This window comes from Saxophila tyrrhenica, assembly GCF_035928015.1.
Source record: "Saxophila tyrrhenica strain CCFEE 5935 chromosome Unknown scaffold_8, whole genome shotgun sequence".
Lineage (NCBI taxonomy): Eukaryota > Fungi > Ascomycota > Dothideomycetes > Mycosphaerellales > Extremaceae > Saxophila > Saxophila tyrrhenica.
Window position 1 is genome coordinate 436160 of NW_027041740.1, and position 17724 is coordinate 453883.

The window sequence follows — 17724 nt, forward strand, 5'->3', positions numbered from 1 at the left end:
TCAGCGCAGCGTGGCATGGCATGGCGTGGCGTTTGATGTCTCGATAGAGTGTATACTAGCAGGCAGATGAGCGAGAATCAGATCTCGTGCAGCCTCAGCTTCGTCGTGCATCGGAAATGTCTCAATCTCAGCGCTGCGCTGTCCTGCAGCAAATTGACGCCAGCTTATGGCGAGCACCCTCGACGCAACCATTTCCGCCTCGTCGTGATCCCAAAGCTGTGAGGAGCATTTCTTCAAGCTGGATCCTTCAAGCTGTCGGTCGCTGACAGCGCACTATCAGCATCACAGACCTAAGCAATGGGGATTTAACAGCCTACCTTCAAGATGAAACAGTACGTTCGACTGGTAGTTCTTGAACATCTGCGCCACCAGCTCCACGTTCATGTTCTGCACGTTGATCTCCTGGTGACGGCGTAAGCTCAGTGAACCCTAGCAGTGTTTGCGAGAGACGTACTTGTAAACTTTTATTGAGGACCATGACAGCCTCGTTGAGCTTCTCCTAGTTAGATGTTGGTGTGGGGTGCTATCAACAAGGGAGGCGATTGTACGCACTACGTTTGTTATGATTCGCGAAAGCAGCAGGCTCTGCTGGTGTTCGTGTGGGCTCTCCATCTTGTCGTCCACGATGCGCTTCGTTGGGAAGGAGATGGGGAGACTCGTGCTTGTGAAAGACACGTGCACGTCGCGTAGAGAAGCAAGCACTCCGGGCCGACGCGCTAGTCCTACTGTCCGATTGGGACCTTCATATGATTCATCACGAACTTTTTGTTGTTGCTTGAATAATTCAACTTCCGGGAGTGAGATCCTCACGGCGGCTGGACCAGACAATCTTCAAATCCGAGTCGTTCTGGTCATCAACAGAATAGAAGCGTTGCAGGGCGCAACTACCGCCTCCGATCGATAGAGGCCCGACATCTAAGGCTCCCACAATACAATATGGCGCCGGCGCCGGCAGCGGACGATGCGACCGCACGTTTCCTCGAACAGCTTACAGCGATGAGAACGGCGATCGCAGAGTTAAAGCTTCCGCAGACAAACGGAGACGTCGCTGGTTTCGGTACTGAAAGCGATCTTGATGTTGACGAGGAAGACTTGACTCCATCATCCGGCTCAGATGATATTTGGGACCTCATATCCGACGATGAAGAAGACGACTTCAGTGAAGAGAGCTTCGAGCTACCGGGGAAAGATACGTCGGTTGACGGAGCTGCTACTGGAACAAGAGGGTGGTTGCAACAACGATGCTTAGAGATCGCAAGCAGAGGAAGCGGTCTGGAGGCAGAGACGCTACAAGAACAGATCACCGCAGTACTCGCCTCGGACAGCAGCGATGACGAGCTTCAGATGACGTTGGCGGACATCGTTGGGTTCGAAGAGTTGGACTTCGTCTCCGATGTCATCAAATTCAGAGGACAAATACTCTCTGAGCCAGCAAAGGGTCCGCCAGGTCTGCTATCGAAAGCAGAGCGTGATGCACGGCTTCGCCAGCAGGACATCGAACACAAGACGGCCACTGTAGCCGCAGCTCAGAACCGATCTACGGAGGAGTATCCGCACATCTACAGGACGCACAACGCTGGCAACACTCTCTCCGCACACGGCAGGAAGTATGCGTTGCCCATTGGGAGCGAACGCTTCGACCGCGAGAAATATGAAGAATACAGCATACCTGCAGCGAAGGTTGGTGTCTTGGGGACGGGCCAGAAGCTCGTGCAGATCAAGGAAATGGATGGCTTGTGTCGTCGAACCTTCAAGGGGTACAAGACTTTGAACCGAATGCAGAGTTTGGTTTACAATGTCGCATACGAGACAAGCGAGAATATGCTCATCTGTGCTCCTACTGGTGCTGGTAAAACGGACGCTGCTATGCTTACAATTATGAACACGGTTGCGAAGAACATCCACCCCAGTCCAATCGACGAGCCGGACGCCACAGAGTTTGCCGTGCATACCAACGACTTCAAGATCGTCTATGTGGCACCGATGAAAGCACTCGCAGCCGAGATTACGGACAAGCTGGGCAGAAGGCTCGCCTGGCTCGGTATCCAGGTTCGCGAATTGACAGGCGATATGCATCTTACCAAGAAGGAAATCACGCAGACCCAGATTATCGTGACCACGCCTGAGAAGTGGGATGTGGTTACCAGGAAGTCTACCGGCGATACCGAGCTTGTGCAAAAAGTGCGGCTTCTGATCATCGACGAAGTGCATATGCTGCATGACGAGCGAGGAGCTGTGCTTGAGTCGCTGGTCGCCAGAACAGAGCGACAGGTGGAGAGCACCCAATCGCTGATCCGCATTGTTGGCTTGTCAGCAACTCTCCCTAACTACGTTGATGTCTCAGACTTCTTGAAGGTGAACCGGATGGCTGGACTGTTCTACTTCGACCAATCTTTCCGCCCAGTCCCACTGGAGCAGCACTTCCTTGGTGTGAGGGGGAAGGCCGGGTCGAAAGCAAATAGGGACAACATCGACCAGACCGCTTTCGAGAAAGTCAAGGACATGCTAGAGCTTGGGCACCAGGTCATGGTGTTCGTCCACAGCCGCAAGGACACGGTCAAGACAGCAAGGATGCTGTACGACATGGCCGCAGACCAAGGTCTGACAGATCTCTTCGACCCGAGCCAACACGAAGGCTACACAAACGCATTGCGAGAGGTGAAGACCTCCAAAGGCCGCGAGATTAGAGAGCTCGTGACCAAAGGAACGGGGACACATCACGCTGGCATGCCGCGGTCTGACCGCAACATGATTGAGCGACTGTTCGCGGACGGTGTGCTGAAAGTGCTCTGCTGTACGGCTACGTTAGCTTGGGGTGTCAACTTGCCGGCTGCAGCTGTCATCATCAAGGGCACGCAGTTGTACAGCGCAGAAGCTGGCAAGTTCGTGGACCTTGGAATTCTTGACGTTCTGCAGATCTTCGGTCGAGCTGGTCGACCTCAGTTCCAAGATACTGGGATTGGTATGATCTTGACCAGCCAGGACAAGCTGCAGCATTACTTGACCGCGGTCACACAGCAGCAGCCGATCGAGTCGCAGTTCAGCAGGAAGCTGGTCGACAACTTGAATGCTGAGATTTCGCTCGGTACAGTGACCAGCGTTCCAGAGGCTATCACATGGCTTGGTTACTCCTACCTCTACGTCCGCATGCGCCGCAACCCTATCGCGTACGGCATTGAATGGTCGGAGATTCGCGATGATCCAAATCTGGTGCAGCGCAGGCGAGAGCTCATCCTCAAAGCAGCGAGAGTCCTGCAGCAGAGCCAAATGATCATCTTCAACGAGGTTACAGAAGAGCTGAGAGCGAAGGATGTGGGCCGTATTGCGAGCCAGTTCTATGTCCTCCAGACTTCGATCGAGATCTTCAACACGATGATGCGCCCGCAGGCGACCGAAGCAGATGTGCTGAAGATGATCAGTATGTCTGGAGAGTTCGATAACATCCAGTCGAGAGATACGGAGGAGAAGGAACTTATGCGGCTAAAGGAAGAGTCAGCACCGTGCGATATCGAAGGCGGCATCGGCACGCAGCAAGGCAAGACAAACGTTCTGCTGCAGTCTTATATCAGCAAGGCCAACCTCGAAGACTTCACGTTGGTCAGTGATACCGCATACGTTGCACAGAATGCTGCGAGAATTTGCAGGGCACTGTTTATGATAGCGCTTAACAGGCGCTGGGGATATCAGTGCCTGGTTCTGCTCAGCATGTGCAAAAGCATCGAGAAGCGTGTCTGGCCCTACGAGCATCCGTTCCGCCAATTTGATCTACCGCAAGCCGTGCTGCGCAACCTCGACGATAAGGGCTCCACGACATCTGTCGAATCCCTTCGGGACATGGACTCAGCCGAGATCGGGAGCCTTGTCCACAATCAGAGGGCCGGCAGCACCATTTCCAAGCTGCTTGACAACTTCCCCACCCTCTCAGTCGACGCAGAGATTGCGCCTCTCAACAGAGACGTCCTTCGCATCAAGCTGTACCTCACACCCGACTTCAAGTGGAACGACCGCCACCACGGGACGAGCGAGAGCTACTGGATCTGGGTCGAGAACTCAGAGACCAGCGAAATCTACCACCACGAATTCTCCATCCTCAGCAGGAAGAAGATGTACGATGACCACGAGCTCAATTTCACAATACCGCTGTCCGATCCTTTGCCCAGCCAGATCTACGTACGAGCCGTGTCTGATCGCTGGCTTGGGGCAGAGACCGTCCAGCCCGTGTCATTCCAGCATCTCATCCGACCGGACACAGAAAGCGTCTACACAGACCTTCTTAACTTGCAGCCACTGCCGGTCAAGGCTCTAAAGAACCCGCTACTTGAAGAGATCTACGGGCAGCGCTTCCAGTTCTTCAATCCCATGCAGACGCAGCTTTTCCACTGCATGTATCACACTCCTGCCAATGTTCTACTTGGGTCGCCGACGGGATCCGGCAAGACGATTGCAGCGGAGTTGGCTATGTGGTGGGCCTTCCGTGAGCGGCCTGGCAGCAAAGTCGTCTACATTGCACCTATGAAGGCACTCGTCCGTGAGCGTGTACAAGACTGGGGCAAGCGTCTGACAAGACAAATGGGGCTGAAGCTGGTGGAGTTGACTGGTGACAATACACCAGACACTCGCACTATCCGCGATGCAGATATCATCGTAACTACTCCCGAGAAGTGGGATGGTATCAGTCGTAGCTGGCAGACCAGAAGTTACGTCCAGCAAGTCAGCCTTGTCATCATCGACGAGATTCACCTACTGGGCGGCGACCGTGGTCCTATCCTGGAGATCATTGTTAGTCGTATGAACTACATCGCTTCACAGAAGAAGGGCTCTGTGCGTATCGTCGGCATGTCCACTGCATGCGCCAACGCCATGGATCTTGCCAACTGGCTTGGAGTCAAGGAAGGCTTGTTCAACTTCAGACACTCCGTCCGACCTGTGCCCCTCGAGATCTTCATCGACGGCTTTCCAGAACAGCGTGGCTTCTGCCCGCTTATGCAGAGCATGAACAGGCCGACGTTCCTGGCAATCAAGTCCCACTCCCCGGACAAGCCTGTCATTGTCTTCGTTGCATCCCGACGGCAGACCAGGTTGACCGCAAAGGACCTGATCAATTTCTGCGGCATGGAAGACAATCCCAAGCGTTTCGTGAGGATGTCCGAGGATGACCTTGGTGTGAACCTCAGTCGCGTCAAAGATGAAGCACTACGAGAGGCTTTGAGCTTCGGCATCGGCCTCCATCATGCGGGTCTTGTCGAGTCGGACAGACTACTCGCTGAAGAGCTCTTTGCATACAACAAAATACAGATTCTAGTGGCGACAAGCACACTCGCTTGGGGCGTGAACTTGCCAGCTCATCTTGTCGTGGTAAAGGGCACCCAGTTCTTCGACGCTAAGATCGAAGGCTACAAGGACATGGACCTTACCGATGTCCTGCAAATGCTGGGGCGAGCTGGGCGGCCACAGTTCGATACTTCTGGTATTGCCCGCATCTTCACCCAAGATTCGAAGAAGGCTTTCTACAAGCACTTCCTGCATACTGGCTTCCCGGTGGAGTCGTCGCTGCACAACGTGCTCGACAACCATTTTGCTGCCGAGGTTTCTGCAGGCACAGTGGCCACGAAGCAGGATGCTTTGGACTACCTGACCTGGACGTTCTTCTTCCGGCGCTTGCACAAGAACCCGTCCTACTATGGTCTGGAGATCACAGCTGAGGAGAACAATACCATCGCAGCACAGCAGGCAGCCAACGACTTCATGATCGAGATGGTGGACAAGTCTATGGCTGAGCTGGCTGAGTCCGGCTGTATCCAGCTTCACAGCAACGGCGACGTTGACTCAACTGCGATGGGCAAAATCATGAGTTACTACTACTTGTCGCACAAGACCATCCGCGAGCTCACACAGCACGCCAAACCAGAAGCCACGTTCCAGGAGGTCCTGATGTGGATGTGCAGAGCCACTGAGTACGATGAGCTACCAGTACGACACAACGAGGATCTCATCAACGCCGAGCTGTCCGCGAATCTGCCGTTGACGGCAGAGAGCTTCGGTCTGCCGATGTGGGATCCGCATGTCAAGGCCTTCTTGCTGCTGCAAGCACACTTCTCACGCATCGACCTACCAATCAGCGATTACGTCGGTGATCAGAACTCGGTACTTGACCAGAGCATTCGTATCATCCAAGCCAGTGTTGATGTGCTCACCGAGCTTGGCTACCTGCAGAGCTGCAAGATGATGATGACGCTCCTGCAGTGCGTGAAGTCTGCTCGTTGGCCTGAAGACGGTCCGCTTGCGATACTGCCGAATGTCGAAGTCGAAGAGGAGAAGAAGAGGCTCGCTATAGGCAAGAAGCCGCTCAACCTTGTCGAAGCTACGACAGCGCCGCGACCTGACATGGAGAGCGCTCTCAAGCAGCTGAATCTTCCCAATGCGACTCACGACAAGGCTTTCAAGGCTCTAGGCAGACTACCGCAGCTGCGTGTCAATGTGTCGAACGTCAATGCGCTTGGTCTGACAATCAATCTGGCCCGTGTGAATCCAGTGCAAGACCGAGACTACCGCATATACGCGTCAAGATACCCCAAGCCGCAGACGGAAGGCTTCTTTGCTCTCGTTTCGGACGCAGGGAAAGGAGATATCGTCGCGCTGAAGCGGGTCAACTGGCCTTCACCAGACAAGAACAGAGGCGGCAACGTCAGCAAGCCTTCGACGAGAGCCACGATCAAGCTTCCGGATAGCAGTGTGGACAGGAAAGTGACGATATCGATTGTGAGTGATAGCTACATAGGCATGGAGTGGCAGCTCGAGGATGTAGAAGTACCGGCACCTCCAAAGCCGGTCGACGATGGTGGCAAGAAGCCTCAGTAGCTTAGCAGTGCCCTTTAGCTAGCCTCAAAAGCTTCATATGATGCCAGCATCTCTGGTTTGATCGACTTCTTCTGGTGTGCGAGTGCTGTCTCCAGGTCTGCTGTGCACAGTTTGCTTGTGACTGACTTTGTGCCCTCGATTTCACGTGCACTCGCCTGACCGACGGCGGATTCGCAGATCTGTATGATCTCCGCACCTTTAAGAACGGGTCAGTATACTCTCTCCCACTGTAGTGGCATCGCTACTGTTGAGAGTTGTGAGAACATCTCAGGCGGAGTGGGACGTTCTCGACAGCAGGACTGTTGAATCCACCATCGTACCGGCTGATCCAAGGCTCGCACCCCGAGCAGCAGTCGGAGAATATCCGAAATCTAAGTCGGTGTTCTCGATAGTAAGATGGTAGATGCCGCCATCGTAGCGACTGATCCAATGCTCATGGTGTGAGTTAAAATGGGAGAAGGGTTCACTTACCACTAAAACCATCACTCTCATCTACCACCTTGTCCATATCCAGCCCATCCTCCTTCGGCACATCTCTAAGCTTGATCCCAAAAATCTCTCGTCTCGCCGCCGCGTTCGGTGGGCCCAGGTAGATATGGGAGTTGAAGCGTCCAGGACGCATGATTGCCGGGTCGAGAAGATCCGGCTTGTTGGTAGCTGCGAGAACCAGGACACCATTCAAAGTTTCGAAGCCATCCATCTCGGTCAGCAAGGTAGTCAAGACATTCAGTCCTTTGGAGCCTTCGCTCGAGCGCTCGGATGCAATCGAATCGATCTCGTCGAAGAAGATCACGCATGGCGCTGCTGCACGTGCCTTTTTGAAGAGCTCCCGGACTTTGCGCTCTGACTCTCCCACATACATGCTTATCAGCTCGCCGCCTTTGACTGGGAGGAAGTTGAGACCATAATGTGAAGCCACCGCCTGTGCTGTGAGCGTCTTGGAGCACCCTGGTGGCCCGTAGAGCAGGATGCCTTTGTCGGAGCGCTTGCCGTATTTCTTCAGCACCTCTGCATGGCGGATTGGCCAGTCTATGGCTCGGTCGAACCGAGCTTTGATTGCAGTAGAACCTCCGATGTCTTGCCAGCCGATCTTGGGCGGCTCAAAGATAATCTCGCGGAGTGCTGTTGGTCGGACACTCTTCAGAGCAAGCTCGATGTCGTCCATGGTCACAAGTGCTGCATCCTGCTCATTTTCTTCTGATGCTTGAGAAGGCCCATCAGGCAAACCGTTCGTGAGTGTGTCGCTATCGTCACCCACTGGATCAATGCAGCTGTCGAAAGCAATGTTGCCTGCAGTTTCAGTGAGCTGTTCCAAATCCTTCCCAGTAAAACCATGTGTTCGAAGCGCGACCCGAGAAGAGATCCCAGGCTGCGCTGATGTAGTCTTGAACATAACATTCAGGATAGCTTCTCGAGCATCACGATCTGGCACGGGTAGTTCGATGGGTGTCGTAAAGCCTCCCCTACCAAAGAGCTTGCGGTGTATGTCGTTCGGGGCGATGCAAGTGGCAACGACAAGTACACGATCACTTTGAATGCCGTTCATCTCTGTGCGCAGTGTTTCCGCCACGACATCGTCAGATGTTCCCGCAATCTTGTGTATATCATCGATTGAGATGAGACTCGGCTGGCATGACCTGGCTTCATGAAATGCTGATCTGACCTTCTCCTGCGTTTTGATTGCTGTGCCAGCCAAGTAAGCCACATCGAGTCGCACGACTCGCCGGAAAGGTGCATTGCCCAGCTGCTCAAGCAGGAACGATTTGCCCGTCCCTTCGAAGCCGTGCAGAAGGATCCCGTCATGGGTGTTACGTCCGAGCGCAATCTTCAGCGATTCATGTGATGTGGTCAGTACTCGCTGCATGCGTTTGTTGAGAAGTTTTAGCTCGCGAACGAGACCTCCGATGCGTTCGCAGTTCAGTAGCATTCCCTCCTCATGACCGTTCACATCGTTGGTATCTTCTGGTACGCTGCCGTCGTTAAGCAGAAATTCGGTACGATCGTCGGCATAGAACAGCGAACAGCTGGCGTCGGTTGTTTCGATCTTCTCTACTTGAAATCGCCTTTTAGCTTTGGACTTGCCTGCAACGTCGAATGTGACGTCGTGGGTAAAGGCCTCGCAATGTACTATAAAGAATTTAGCTCCAGCGGAAAGCACAACAACAACTAGGCTTACCAAGGTGATATGTGATGTTGGCCTTCCACTTCCCGTCATCAGGATTATTGCCACCCGGAACGTTCTCCGGCATCGTAATGTCCCGTAGCACGACCTTCGTGGCATGCGCTCGGGGCGCTGTGGTTCGGCGTACATGGACGAGGCTGCCTTCCAAGACATTGAAGGCGCTCCTCAGCATCTGGCTCATGGCGACCGGCTTGGCGCCGGTGGTGCTGCTCCTCGCTCTGTCTGCGGCCCGCCATGCGATCGCGTGGCCGACTGTAACGCTGTCATCCTTGGTGATCTCGCAGATTTCTCCGAGCTTCAAGCCGGCTGCGTCAAGGGATTCTTGCGACAAGTGCAGACGGAACGCGCCTGTTCTCGAATTAGCGATCGAAGGCCGAGTGGCAAGATGTGGGCGCGGCAGGCCCTTTGCTCGCAAAGAAAATTTGCTTACCATCGAGTCCCTGGCTTCCTGGCAGTGACTTGACGACCAGAGGCTGCGCCATCGTTTGTTCTCTGCAACTGTCTGAGAATGTCTGTCAAGTCATATACAACGAGTCTTGAGAATTCTCGAATTAGGCATGCTGCCCGCTGTGGGACGGGCCGCGCCGAACCCTATGCTTAATAAGGCTTGGCTTTTCGCTAACACCCAACGGGATAGCACCATGAACTTCGCGCATCGAAGAACATTCGCCAGTATACACCACGCCGCGGTTGCATACTAGGTGTACCTGCCATTAATGCCCCCAACGAGGCTTATTCGACGGCGCATCGACACCAAATTACTCGCGGTGACACCTCAGCGCTGCTGCTACAGCAATGGGAGAACCAGGCGTACCGATGCGACTGGGGCCCAGTTCAAGAAGCGCCGATTGAACAGCGATAGGTCGAAGGAGGCCAGTAAAGGAGCTGATGATGGAGGTCAAGAGCCATCACTGTTCGAGCAGCTTTTCCCAGACCAGCAGACGCCGCCAGATCCGCCCCAGCAGGACCCTCGAGAGGTCCCTCCCCTTCCTACAACAGTGGAACAGAGACCGGCTTCAGACATGCAGAAGCCACGCAAAACTGTGAGACAAGATCAAGATCTTCCACTGTCCTGGCAGCGTGAAGCAGCAGAAGCAGACGCCGGAAAAGAGGCAATAAAAGTGCTCGTCCTACGGAACGCCAGCAAGAACCTGGTGGAGGACGATTTCAGGCGACTAGTCCCTCGAGGTCAGCACATGGAGGGTTGGAAAATGGAGCAGGGAGATATCATCAAGCATATACCCGGTCGTAACTGGAGGACACTGGAGCGTGAGAACCATCACTACCTGCTGTTCTCATCCTTCAGAAGCGCCTTCGCCTATCAAAGCTATGCTACCCGTATCCATAGGTTGGTCGCTCAGCACACCCCGAGGAACCAGCTTTCGCCCATTCTGCCACCTTCGGGAGACATCATACAGGGTTTGGACGCCAACGAAGCCATTGAGTCCTTTACCCTGACCGCACCAAATGCTCCCATGGAGCTACGCATGCTCAAGCCTTCTCTCACGCCTTTCGTGCAACTTCTCGTCGATCATCGCGGCACGCCACCTTTGGTCGAGCGAGACGACAGAATGCCGTATGAAGCCCGACTCACTCTGGAAGGCCCACAGCTGCACGGCTCTTCTATTCGCCACCTCTTCATGTTTAGCGGGAGGGACCGCGGCTTGAGCTGGTCAGGGAACGACGATCCTGCACCAAGAATCACTGACTGGCAACCCGAGCGTCGGAAGATGACACCTTCTGCTGAGAGACATGGTTTTGAGGCCGAGCGCTGGAAAAATTCTCCGCACAAATTTGAATTGAAGCCCATAGAAGATGACATTGGTCCGAATAGTGAACAGCCTGCGGATGGTCTGAAGCAGCGCACGCAGCAGAAGGTCTATGTCGTTGGGTTTCACACAGAGAACGCCATGCAGAGCTTCGTACGCTTCTGGCACAAGCGGCCGATGGAGTGGAAGGGTCTCAATAAGCATTTCGGAGTTGGAGAGGACGGAGACCTGCCAGCTATTGCTCATGTGGAAGCTTTATCGTGACAAACGGCCAGATCGCAGAAGACGGCATCCTCTGTCACAATTGTCACTGCGCCAACTGCGAGCATCCATCTCCACCATCTCATCGCCACAAAGTTCCTGGGACGTACTGATAGCTCCGGTGGAAATGGTCCCGCGAATAAGACCAGCAGCTCATATGGCCTTGCCGACTGGCTTGAGGACTGTGCTCGCTGGGTCCACGGCGACAAGTGGTGGCACTGCCAAAGCACCTCGCGGGGCAATTGATTCCACTTGAGGCTCCAGCGCCTTGCATGACGCTCGATTGCCTTCCACGAAACTCTACGAAACTCCACGAGGCTTTGGGGCGCAAGCCGATTCAACGCTTTTCTTCCAGTCGCTGCTGCCCTTCTTGTGAAAGAAACAATGAATTTGGGCGGTGTTTCAGGCGCTGAGATCTCTGCTACTGCTCATCGTCGCCTTTTTGCAGCGAGCAGCAACTATTTTTCGAAAACGTTTTTCACGTCGGAACCTTTGCATCTCCCACACCTTCGCAGTATCTGGATGGCATAACCAGGGAGCACGATGGCGTAAGTTCGGGCAAAACTTAGATGGGTTGATCTGCTCTGCTGACCCCATCGTGCAGCGTGCCGAACCAGCAAATATCCAGCACAGAGGCGATCGACAATGTCTTCGGCACTGCGGAGCTTGTAGAGTGCATCTTGCTTCACCTCCCGCTCCGTCAGCTTGTGCTCAAGCAGATCGTCTGTCGGTGTTGGAGGGAGGTGGCGCAAGGCTCCCCTAGCGTCCGCCGCGCTCTGTTTCTTGATCCCGCTTGCGCTCTTAGAATCTGGGCATCTCAGGTGGTTCGGTACCCACCTGTATCTCGCTCGCCCCGCGATCCGTTCTCCGAGTTCGTCTGGATGCCCACACCCATCGGCAGGGGCGAACTCCGCTACCCTCCAATCCTGAACCCCTTCATCAACAAGCATACATTCTGCAGTCGAATCGTCTCCGGCAACATCTTCAACCCTTACGCACAGGGCACCTTTGACACCAACAACATTGACGATGCCACCTCGGACGAGGCACTGCTCCAACGCATGCTTCTGCTGCATCCTCCAGCCACGGACATGGTTATGAGTTGTACCGGAGAACGTGCAAGTATGGGCTCTTCGGCGTGGGATCTTCTCCCAAGAGCTGAACGAAACGAAGAACTCATGCGCGTGGAGGATGTTCCGTGGGGCGTCTGGGATCACTGTCAGGAGGGTTGCGAGCATGATATCTGTCCGGAAGAGCCGGACGGTGACGCTCGCTCGTACTGGGGACATGGGGACATTGACTTTCTCGGCGAAGACTACACCGTGGAAGGGTATGAAGCAGAGGACAGGGTCACGGGCTGGGAAGTGCTGTATGAGATGAGGAGGCGTGAGGAGGTGCTGCCTATAGGTGTCGAGCAAGAGAGTGACGGGCAAGGAGAGAACGATGAGGTTGGCGGTGAGGTGGAAGCGGACAACGACAAGGTTGACAGTGAGTCCGAAGTGGGTGCTCAAGACTGGCAGGATGCGGCAGCCGATGCAGATGCAGGGAACCATGGTGCTGGAGTTGCGGGTGAGACAGTGTTCAATGGCGACAAGACCACGGCAGCGGGCTGCGTGGGCTGAAGAACGACGACCTTCTGGGCCACGGAAGGAACAGTTACTGCGCACAAAGCCTCACCGATGTTCTTGTGGAGAACTCAAGCAGGAAGACAGAGTCTGTTGCAGGAATCGGTAGCTATTGATACAGAAGTCTATCAAACCACCATCCCAACCCCAACGCCCAAGCTAATCTCAAACATCGTACCGCAACTCACAACTGCGCACATCGCACCTTCAATGCACCGCCGGCTTGCCATCATACTGCGGCGCCGGCCCGACCTCCACCCCCATACTCCTCAGCGTCTCTGCCGAAACGCACGTTCCTCCACATTGCCTGTTGCACCAGTGCTGATGGAATGTGCCTTGGACCGGTCGAGACGGCTCCTGGTACTGCTGTGATGGGTATGGGTACTGCTCCGCTGATTGTGGTGGGAAAGGCTGGCTGTATTGCTGTTGTTGCTCGGATTGCTTGTCGCCTTTGCGGTTCTCGTAGGCTTGCATGCCTTTCTTTGCGACGAAGAAGATCGCTCCGTACTTAACGCCGGTCTTGATGAGGCCCATCGTGGTGGTGTCTGTGCTTTGATGCTGAGTTGAATCGGAGATGTGCTTTGACCGGCTGTGTCGCTAGAATGCGGTGTTGTTTGGTGTTGTGATGTTGGTGTGTTGCTAAGTGATGAGAGCGATTGGATGTAGAAAGGACCACTTACTTATATCTTCACGATGCACGAAGCCTACAATGTTAACGACGACTATGATACACTTTCGTGTGCAGGATTAGAGCAAGATGAGGCGGAGGAAGGAAGGCTGAGCTCGGTCGCTCTCGCTCTGTGAAAACGGACCAATCGAAAGTCGACTCGTAAGAACGCGAGGCTGGAGCGGTTTTCGGCGACGAAAAGTATGATCGCCCGAAGGATTGCGACGATCCCGAGCAGGCGGAGCTCAATTTACAGCTTTTGGCCGTACGTTGCTGCGCAGGAGCTGGATATGTGTCGAGCCTTTCGGCCGCAACAACGAACCAAGATGCGACCAAGATTAGCAGATCATTGGCTGCCTTGTTAGTTCTGATTTGCGATTATCGGACGGTCAATCGTTCGGAAAACACCCAACTCCAGTCCAGCGTCGTTGCCTGCAGATATTGAAGACTTGTTGCACACCTCGTCCAGGGTGCAGATGAGGCGCTGATTCGAGCAGAGTGTCTTCCGATGAGCGGAGTACTTCACATGAAGACATTGACCACTAGTCTCGGACCACAACTCCTGACTCGATCAGGTCTGCCAACAGCCATTCGTCCCAGAAGATGTCGTGGCAGCTGCTCCGATTCTCGGGCTTCCATTGCAGCATCTTCCTTATGAAAGCGAGGAAGTCTTCTTTCTCCTGTGCCTCAGGCCGGCGCTCTGCGGCGTCCAGACTGTTCTTGGGGATCGGCACATCGCAGACCCAGTTACCTGTGAACTGTCGTGAGTATAATGGGAGATCGAGGCTGAGAGACGCATTACCGTCTCGGTCCGAAAACTTGCCGCTCCTCTCGGACTTTCGTATGAAGTCCAGTGGCGGGGGGCCCAAGATGGCTATCATTTGCGCAAGATGATACTGCTCCGAGTAGTGACCGTCTAGGTTCGTTGCTAGGAACAGAGAGGTGACCTCAAAGAGGTCCCATGTCTAGCTCAAATTCAGCTGATGCCTCTCGTTGGTGTACGAACCTTGAGCCATTCTGAAGAGCAGATAGCGGCCTGCATACTCACCACAATCGCAAGGGCCCAAATATCCACGGGATAGCTCCATGGCAGACCTAAGATCACTTCCGGCGCCCTGTAACGATCTGGCATGATGTCACCGGTGTTCTCGGCATCTCCAAACCTCGCCTCACTCAAGTCGCTCAATGCAGGAGGTCCAGCTGTCAGCGGCAATGGTCGCGACACATGTGATTTGCGATCGCCTGCTTCCTTTTACGGAAAGGGGTGCTTGGCCGCATGGCGCTCGAACTTCTCGAAGACGGACTTCTTTTGTATGCCCATCAATAGGTTGCTCGGTTGGAGGTCTTGAATGGACTGGTCAGTTGAGGTTGAGCACGCGCGTCTCGCCTCCATCGTACCTGTGTGGATGACATGTGCTTCCTCATGCAAGAACTCTAGGCCACGGATGATGTAGCGGAAGAACTCCCTGACGAGGGCAGCCGATAGCACGCCATCGGGCTCATCTTTTTTCACTTCATCCAGAGTGATGCCCAACGGTTCGTGGACAAGACACATGTGTCTCCCATGAGGGCCCTCAACCTTGAAACTTTCGAGCAACTTCCGCACACGATCACGTCCCTCATGCTGTGAACGCAGGCTGTTGATGTGCTCGTATATCGGAAGTTCGCGCTGTACCTTCGAGCGGTTGATGTACACTTTCAGTGGCACGTACTCGCCAGCCTGCTGGAGGTCATTGCAGAGCCAGACAGTGGATGCTGAACCAAAGCCAAGTTTGTCGGTGGTCTTGTAGCGTCCATTGAACGCCTCTCCCGGATGCACAGGGTAGTAGTGCTCCGCTTCGTAGCCTGGTAGACTTTCTTCTTCCACGAGAATGGATGGGTCTATCTTCTCAGTCCATGGGACGTTGATTCAGGCTCGCGTTCTGGAGAATGTGCTGAAGGGTAAAGTCCGGCTTGTGAGACTTTGCTTCAAGGTATTTCGGGCGAGGGCAAAAGCGCAGATATTTGTGGTAAGACGCTGTTTCAGGTAATGTGCCATGAAATGATGGTCGACGAAAGATGCGGCCTCTCAAGCACTCAGCTTGCCTTGAACGCGCTACGTGTCGAGCTCGGACCAAGTCAACCAGGCTGGGAGGTGCACGTATATGAGGAGTGCGAGAATGCAAAAGGCTGACATTTGGCCAGATGAATCGAACAAGTATACTGGTACAGCTACTTTGCCCTACGAACTCAGAGAAGAGGTATCATTGAAAGCATTTTCCAAACTCCACGCTTGCTCCCACAAACCAACCGTTCGCTGAAACGCTAGACTTTCGTCCGCAAGAGGGTGGAATGCCATAACGCCAGCACTGACAGCGAGCAACACCGTTCGCGGACCAGATGGACATGCAGAGCTCCGCGAGAGGCGGGTCCAATACCTGATCCTGGTGAAGAGCCCATTCGAATCACCGACACAAAGCAGTCCACTGCTCAACGAAGAACTTCGCTTCTGCCTCTGGTCAGCACTTCGCATGGTACAGCACGCACGCCGTCAACATACCATTATCACTCGTGAACTGCAACACATACAGCCGCTCCCTGTTCTTCGGCGGCTCATACGGACTCAGAAAAACATAAGGAGGCGGTCTCAGCGCAGCCAAGCTAACAACGCCGTTGCCATCAAACTGCGCCCAAGCATCATCACCCTGATCCGCGAAGCGCGTGACAAAAGCGGTCCACAACGGCACGAACTCCATCGGCCCTCTATGTGGCGAAGCCTCAAGTCGGATGACTCCAGAGCCACGATCCTGGTAGAGCCGTAGAGTGTGCAGCATTCTCCCATCGCGAATCCTTGAAGCATATAAAATCTCTTCTCCCCGACGCCCATTGCTCTCTTCAAGCTCGCACTCGTCGAGCAGCGCGTCATGTTCCACTTGCCGGCTGTCTTGACGTTTCATGGCCACGAAGGTGGAGTAGAAGAGGACCATTCGTTCGTAGAAGACGAAATTGAGCTGCGCCCAAGGTTCGTATGTGCCATCGCGACGCCAGCGACACAATTGGAGCAATGACTCCTCGCGGATCACTTTCAGGGTCGTCAAGGGAGTGCAAGAGTGCTGCGGTCGGCCGAGGTCATCCTTTGTGGTGATCAAGATGCGGGCTCTGCTGTCGTGCGGTCGGAAGTACAAATGTACCCACAGCTGGTCTTGTTCGAAGGAGCTAATGAGGATTCCATTAGCGGCTGCAAGATGTGGGCTTGCGATGTAGTATTCACACACAGTTCAAGAATTTTTATGAAGCCATCTCGCATAACATGCTCGGGCGCGGAGTGCTCAATGGATCCTCTGCAGGAAGAAGGCTTGTTGCTACCTAGGTCAGTACCACGCATTTGAATGCAACTTCACACATACCTTCTGTACGCGGGCTCGAAAGCATGGCTCGGATACTGGCCATCAAACACATTCTGTGCCCAATGCACTAGTTGAGGCTGGACGGGCATGAAAGCTGTGTCGCTCGAATAAGACGTGTGACTGGAATTCAAGGTCTGCGATGAGCTGGAGGTGAATGTGGGTGAAAGCGGAGGTGGAGGGTCGGGTGCAGAAGGAGGAGGCATCGCACCTCTACGGTATGGGTCCTGATAACCTTGTACGGGGCTTGTGGGCGATGCAGGTGTTTCACGCCGTGGCACACGGGGACGTGGAGGGCGTGGTGTGCTGGCTGCTGAGCGAATGTGACTTAGCGCCGCCGAGAAAGGCTTCAGGAAGACAGACTTACCAGACGCATCGATGGCCCGCCGCTGTGCACGCCGGTCCAATGCCTCATGTTGGTCAAGCAGAGCCACCAGCTTCCGCCTCATGGATCCTAGATCCCTAATGCGGTATCCCAGCATAACGTCCTGCTGTGCTTTCAAGAAGTCGTGATACAGTTCCAGTCGCTCAAGCATGCCCAAGCCTTCCTCTCGCTCCATCTGGTCACACAGATCCGCCCACGCAACCTCCAATCGCCGCTCTCTCGAACGAGCGAACATGTCGAATGATCCATCAAGCGTCCGACGGAGCGTCGGGGATACCAGCTCGAGATCATCTTCGACGCGAGACGTAGTTACATATCCTGGATCACTGACAGCCCTCAGCACGGCGCTGACATGAAAGAGCTCAGCGATGATGCTAGTAATCTTGGTGGCACTCCTTGGTAGTCCGTCACGGAAAGCTTTCAACCCCGAGGCGACATCCTCAGCATCGTCTGCAAGTCGGAGAAGCGTGCGTGCAGTGGCCATCACATCTGCAAGTTTGCCGCCGTGCAGGAGCGCTTCCTTCGTCTCATTGGATGCGCGCAGTACCGGCGTGGGAGTCGCAAGCCTGAGGCAAGGTGGCCATCATTGTCTGC

The 17724-nt window shown here is 54.4% G+C and overlaps 5 protein-coding genes across 5 annotated transcripts; 3 read left to right on the forward strand and 2 right to left on the reverse strand.

The window, feature by feature from the left end:
* Nucleotides 1–936: 936 nt before the first annotated feature.
* Nucleotides 937–6858, forward strand: mug81 (putative steryl acetyl hydrolase mug81; the record flags this gene model as incomplete). The annotated part of the gene is made up of 1 exon (XM_064802730.1): nucleotides 937–6858. The coding sequence occupies one exon, from the start codon at nucleotides 937–939 to the stop codon at nucleotides 6856–6858; it is 5922 nt and encodes a 1973-aa protein (XP_064658855.1).
* A 14-nt stretch (nucleotides 6859–6872) lies between these two features.
* AFG2 (AAA+-type ATPase) lies at nucleotides 6873–9522 on the reverse strand (the record flags this gene model as incomplete). Its single annotated transcript, XM_064802731.1, has 4 exons — nucleotides 6873–7054; nucleotides 7330–8985; nucleotides 9035–9388; nucleotides 9471–9522. 4 exons carry the CDS (start codon nucleotides 9520–9522, stop codon nucleotides 6873–6875), a joined length of 2244 nt encoding a protein of 747 aa, XP_064658856.1.
* A 234-nt stretch (nucleotides 9523–9756) lies between these two features.
* Nucleotides 9757–11073, forward strand: LTR77_005487 (uncharacterized protein; the record flags this gene model as incomplete). Its single annotated transcript, XM_064802732.1, has 1 exon — nucleotides 9757–11073. The coding sequence occupies one exon, from the start codon at nucleotides 9757–9759 to the stop codon at nucleotides 11071–11073; it is 1317 nt and encodes a 438-aa protein (XP_064658857.1).
* A 540-nt stretch (nucleotides 11074–11613) lies between these two features.
* Nucleotides 11614–12692, forward strand: LTR77_005488 (uncharacterized protein; the record flags this gene model as incomplete). Its single annotated transcript, XM_064802733.1, has 2 exons — nucleotides 11614–11618; nucleotides 11675–12692. 2 exons carry the CDS (start codon nucleotides 11614–11616, stop codon nucleotides 12690–12692), a joined length of 1023 nt encoding a protein of 340 aa, XP_064658858.1.
* A 1212-nt stretch (nucleotides 12693–13904) lies between these two features.
* Nucleotides 13905–17614, reverse strand: LTR77_005489 (uncharacterized protein; the record flags this gene model as incomplete). Its single annotated transcript, XM_064802734.1, has 5 exons — nucleotides 13905–14327; nucleotides 14411–14562; nucleotides 14761–15243; nucleotides 15902–16557; nucleotides 16749–17614. 5 exons carry the CDS (start codon nucleotides 17612–17614, stop codon nucleotides 13905–13907), a joined length of 2580 nt encoding a protein of 859 aa, XP_064658859.1.
* Between the last annotated feature and the right edge of the window lie 110 nt (nucleotides 17615–17724).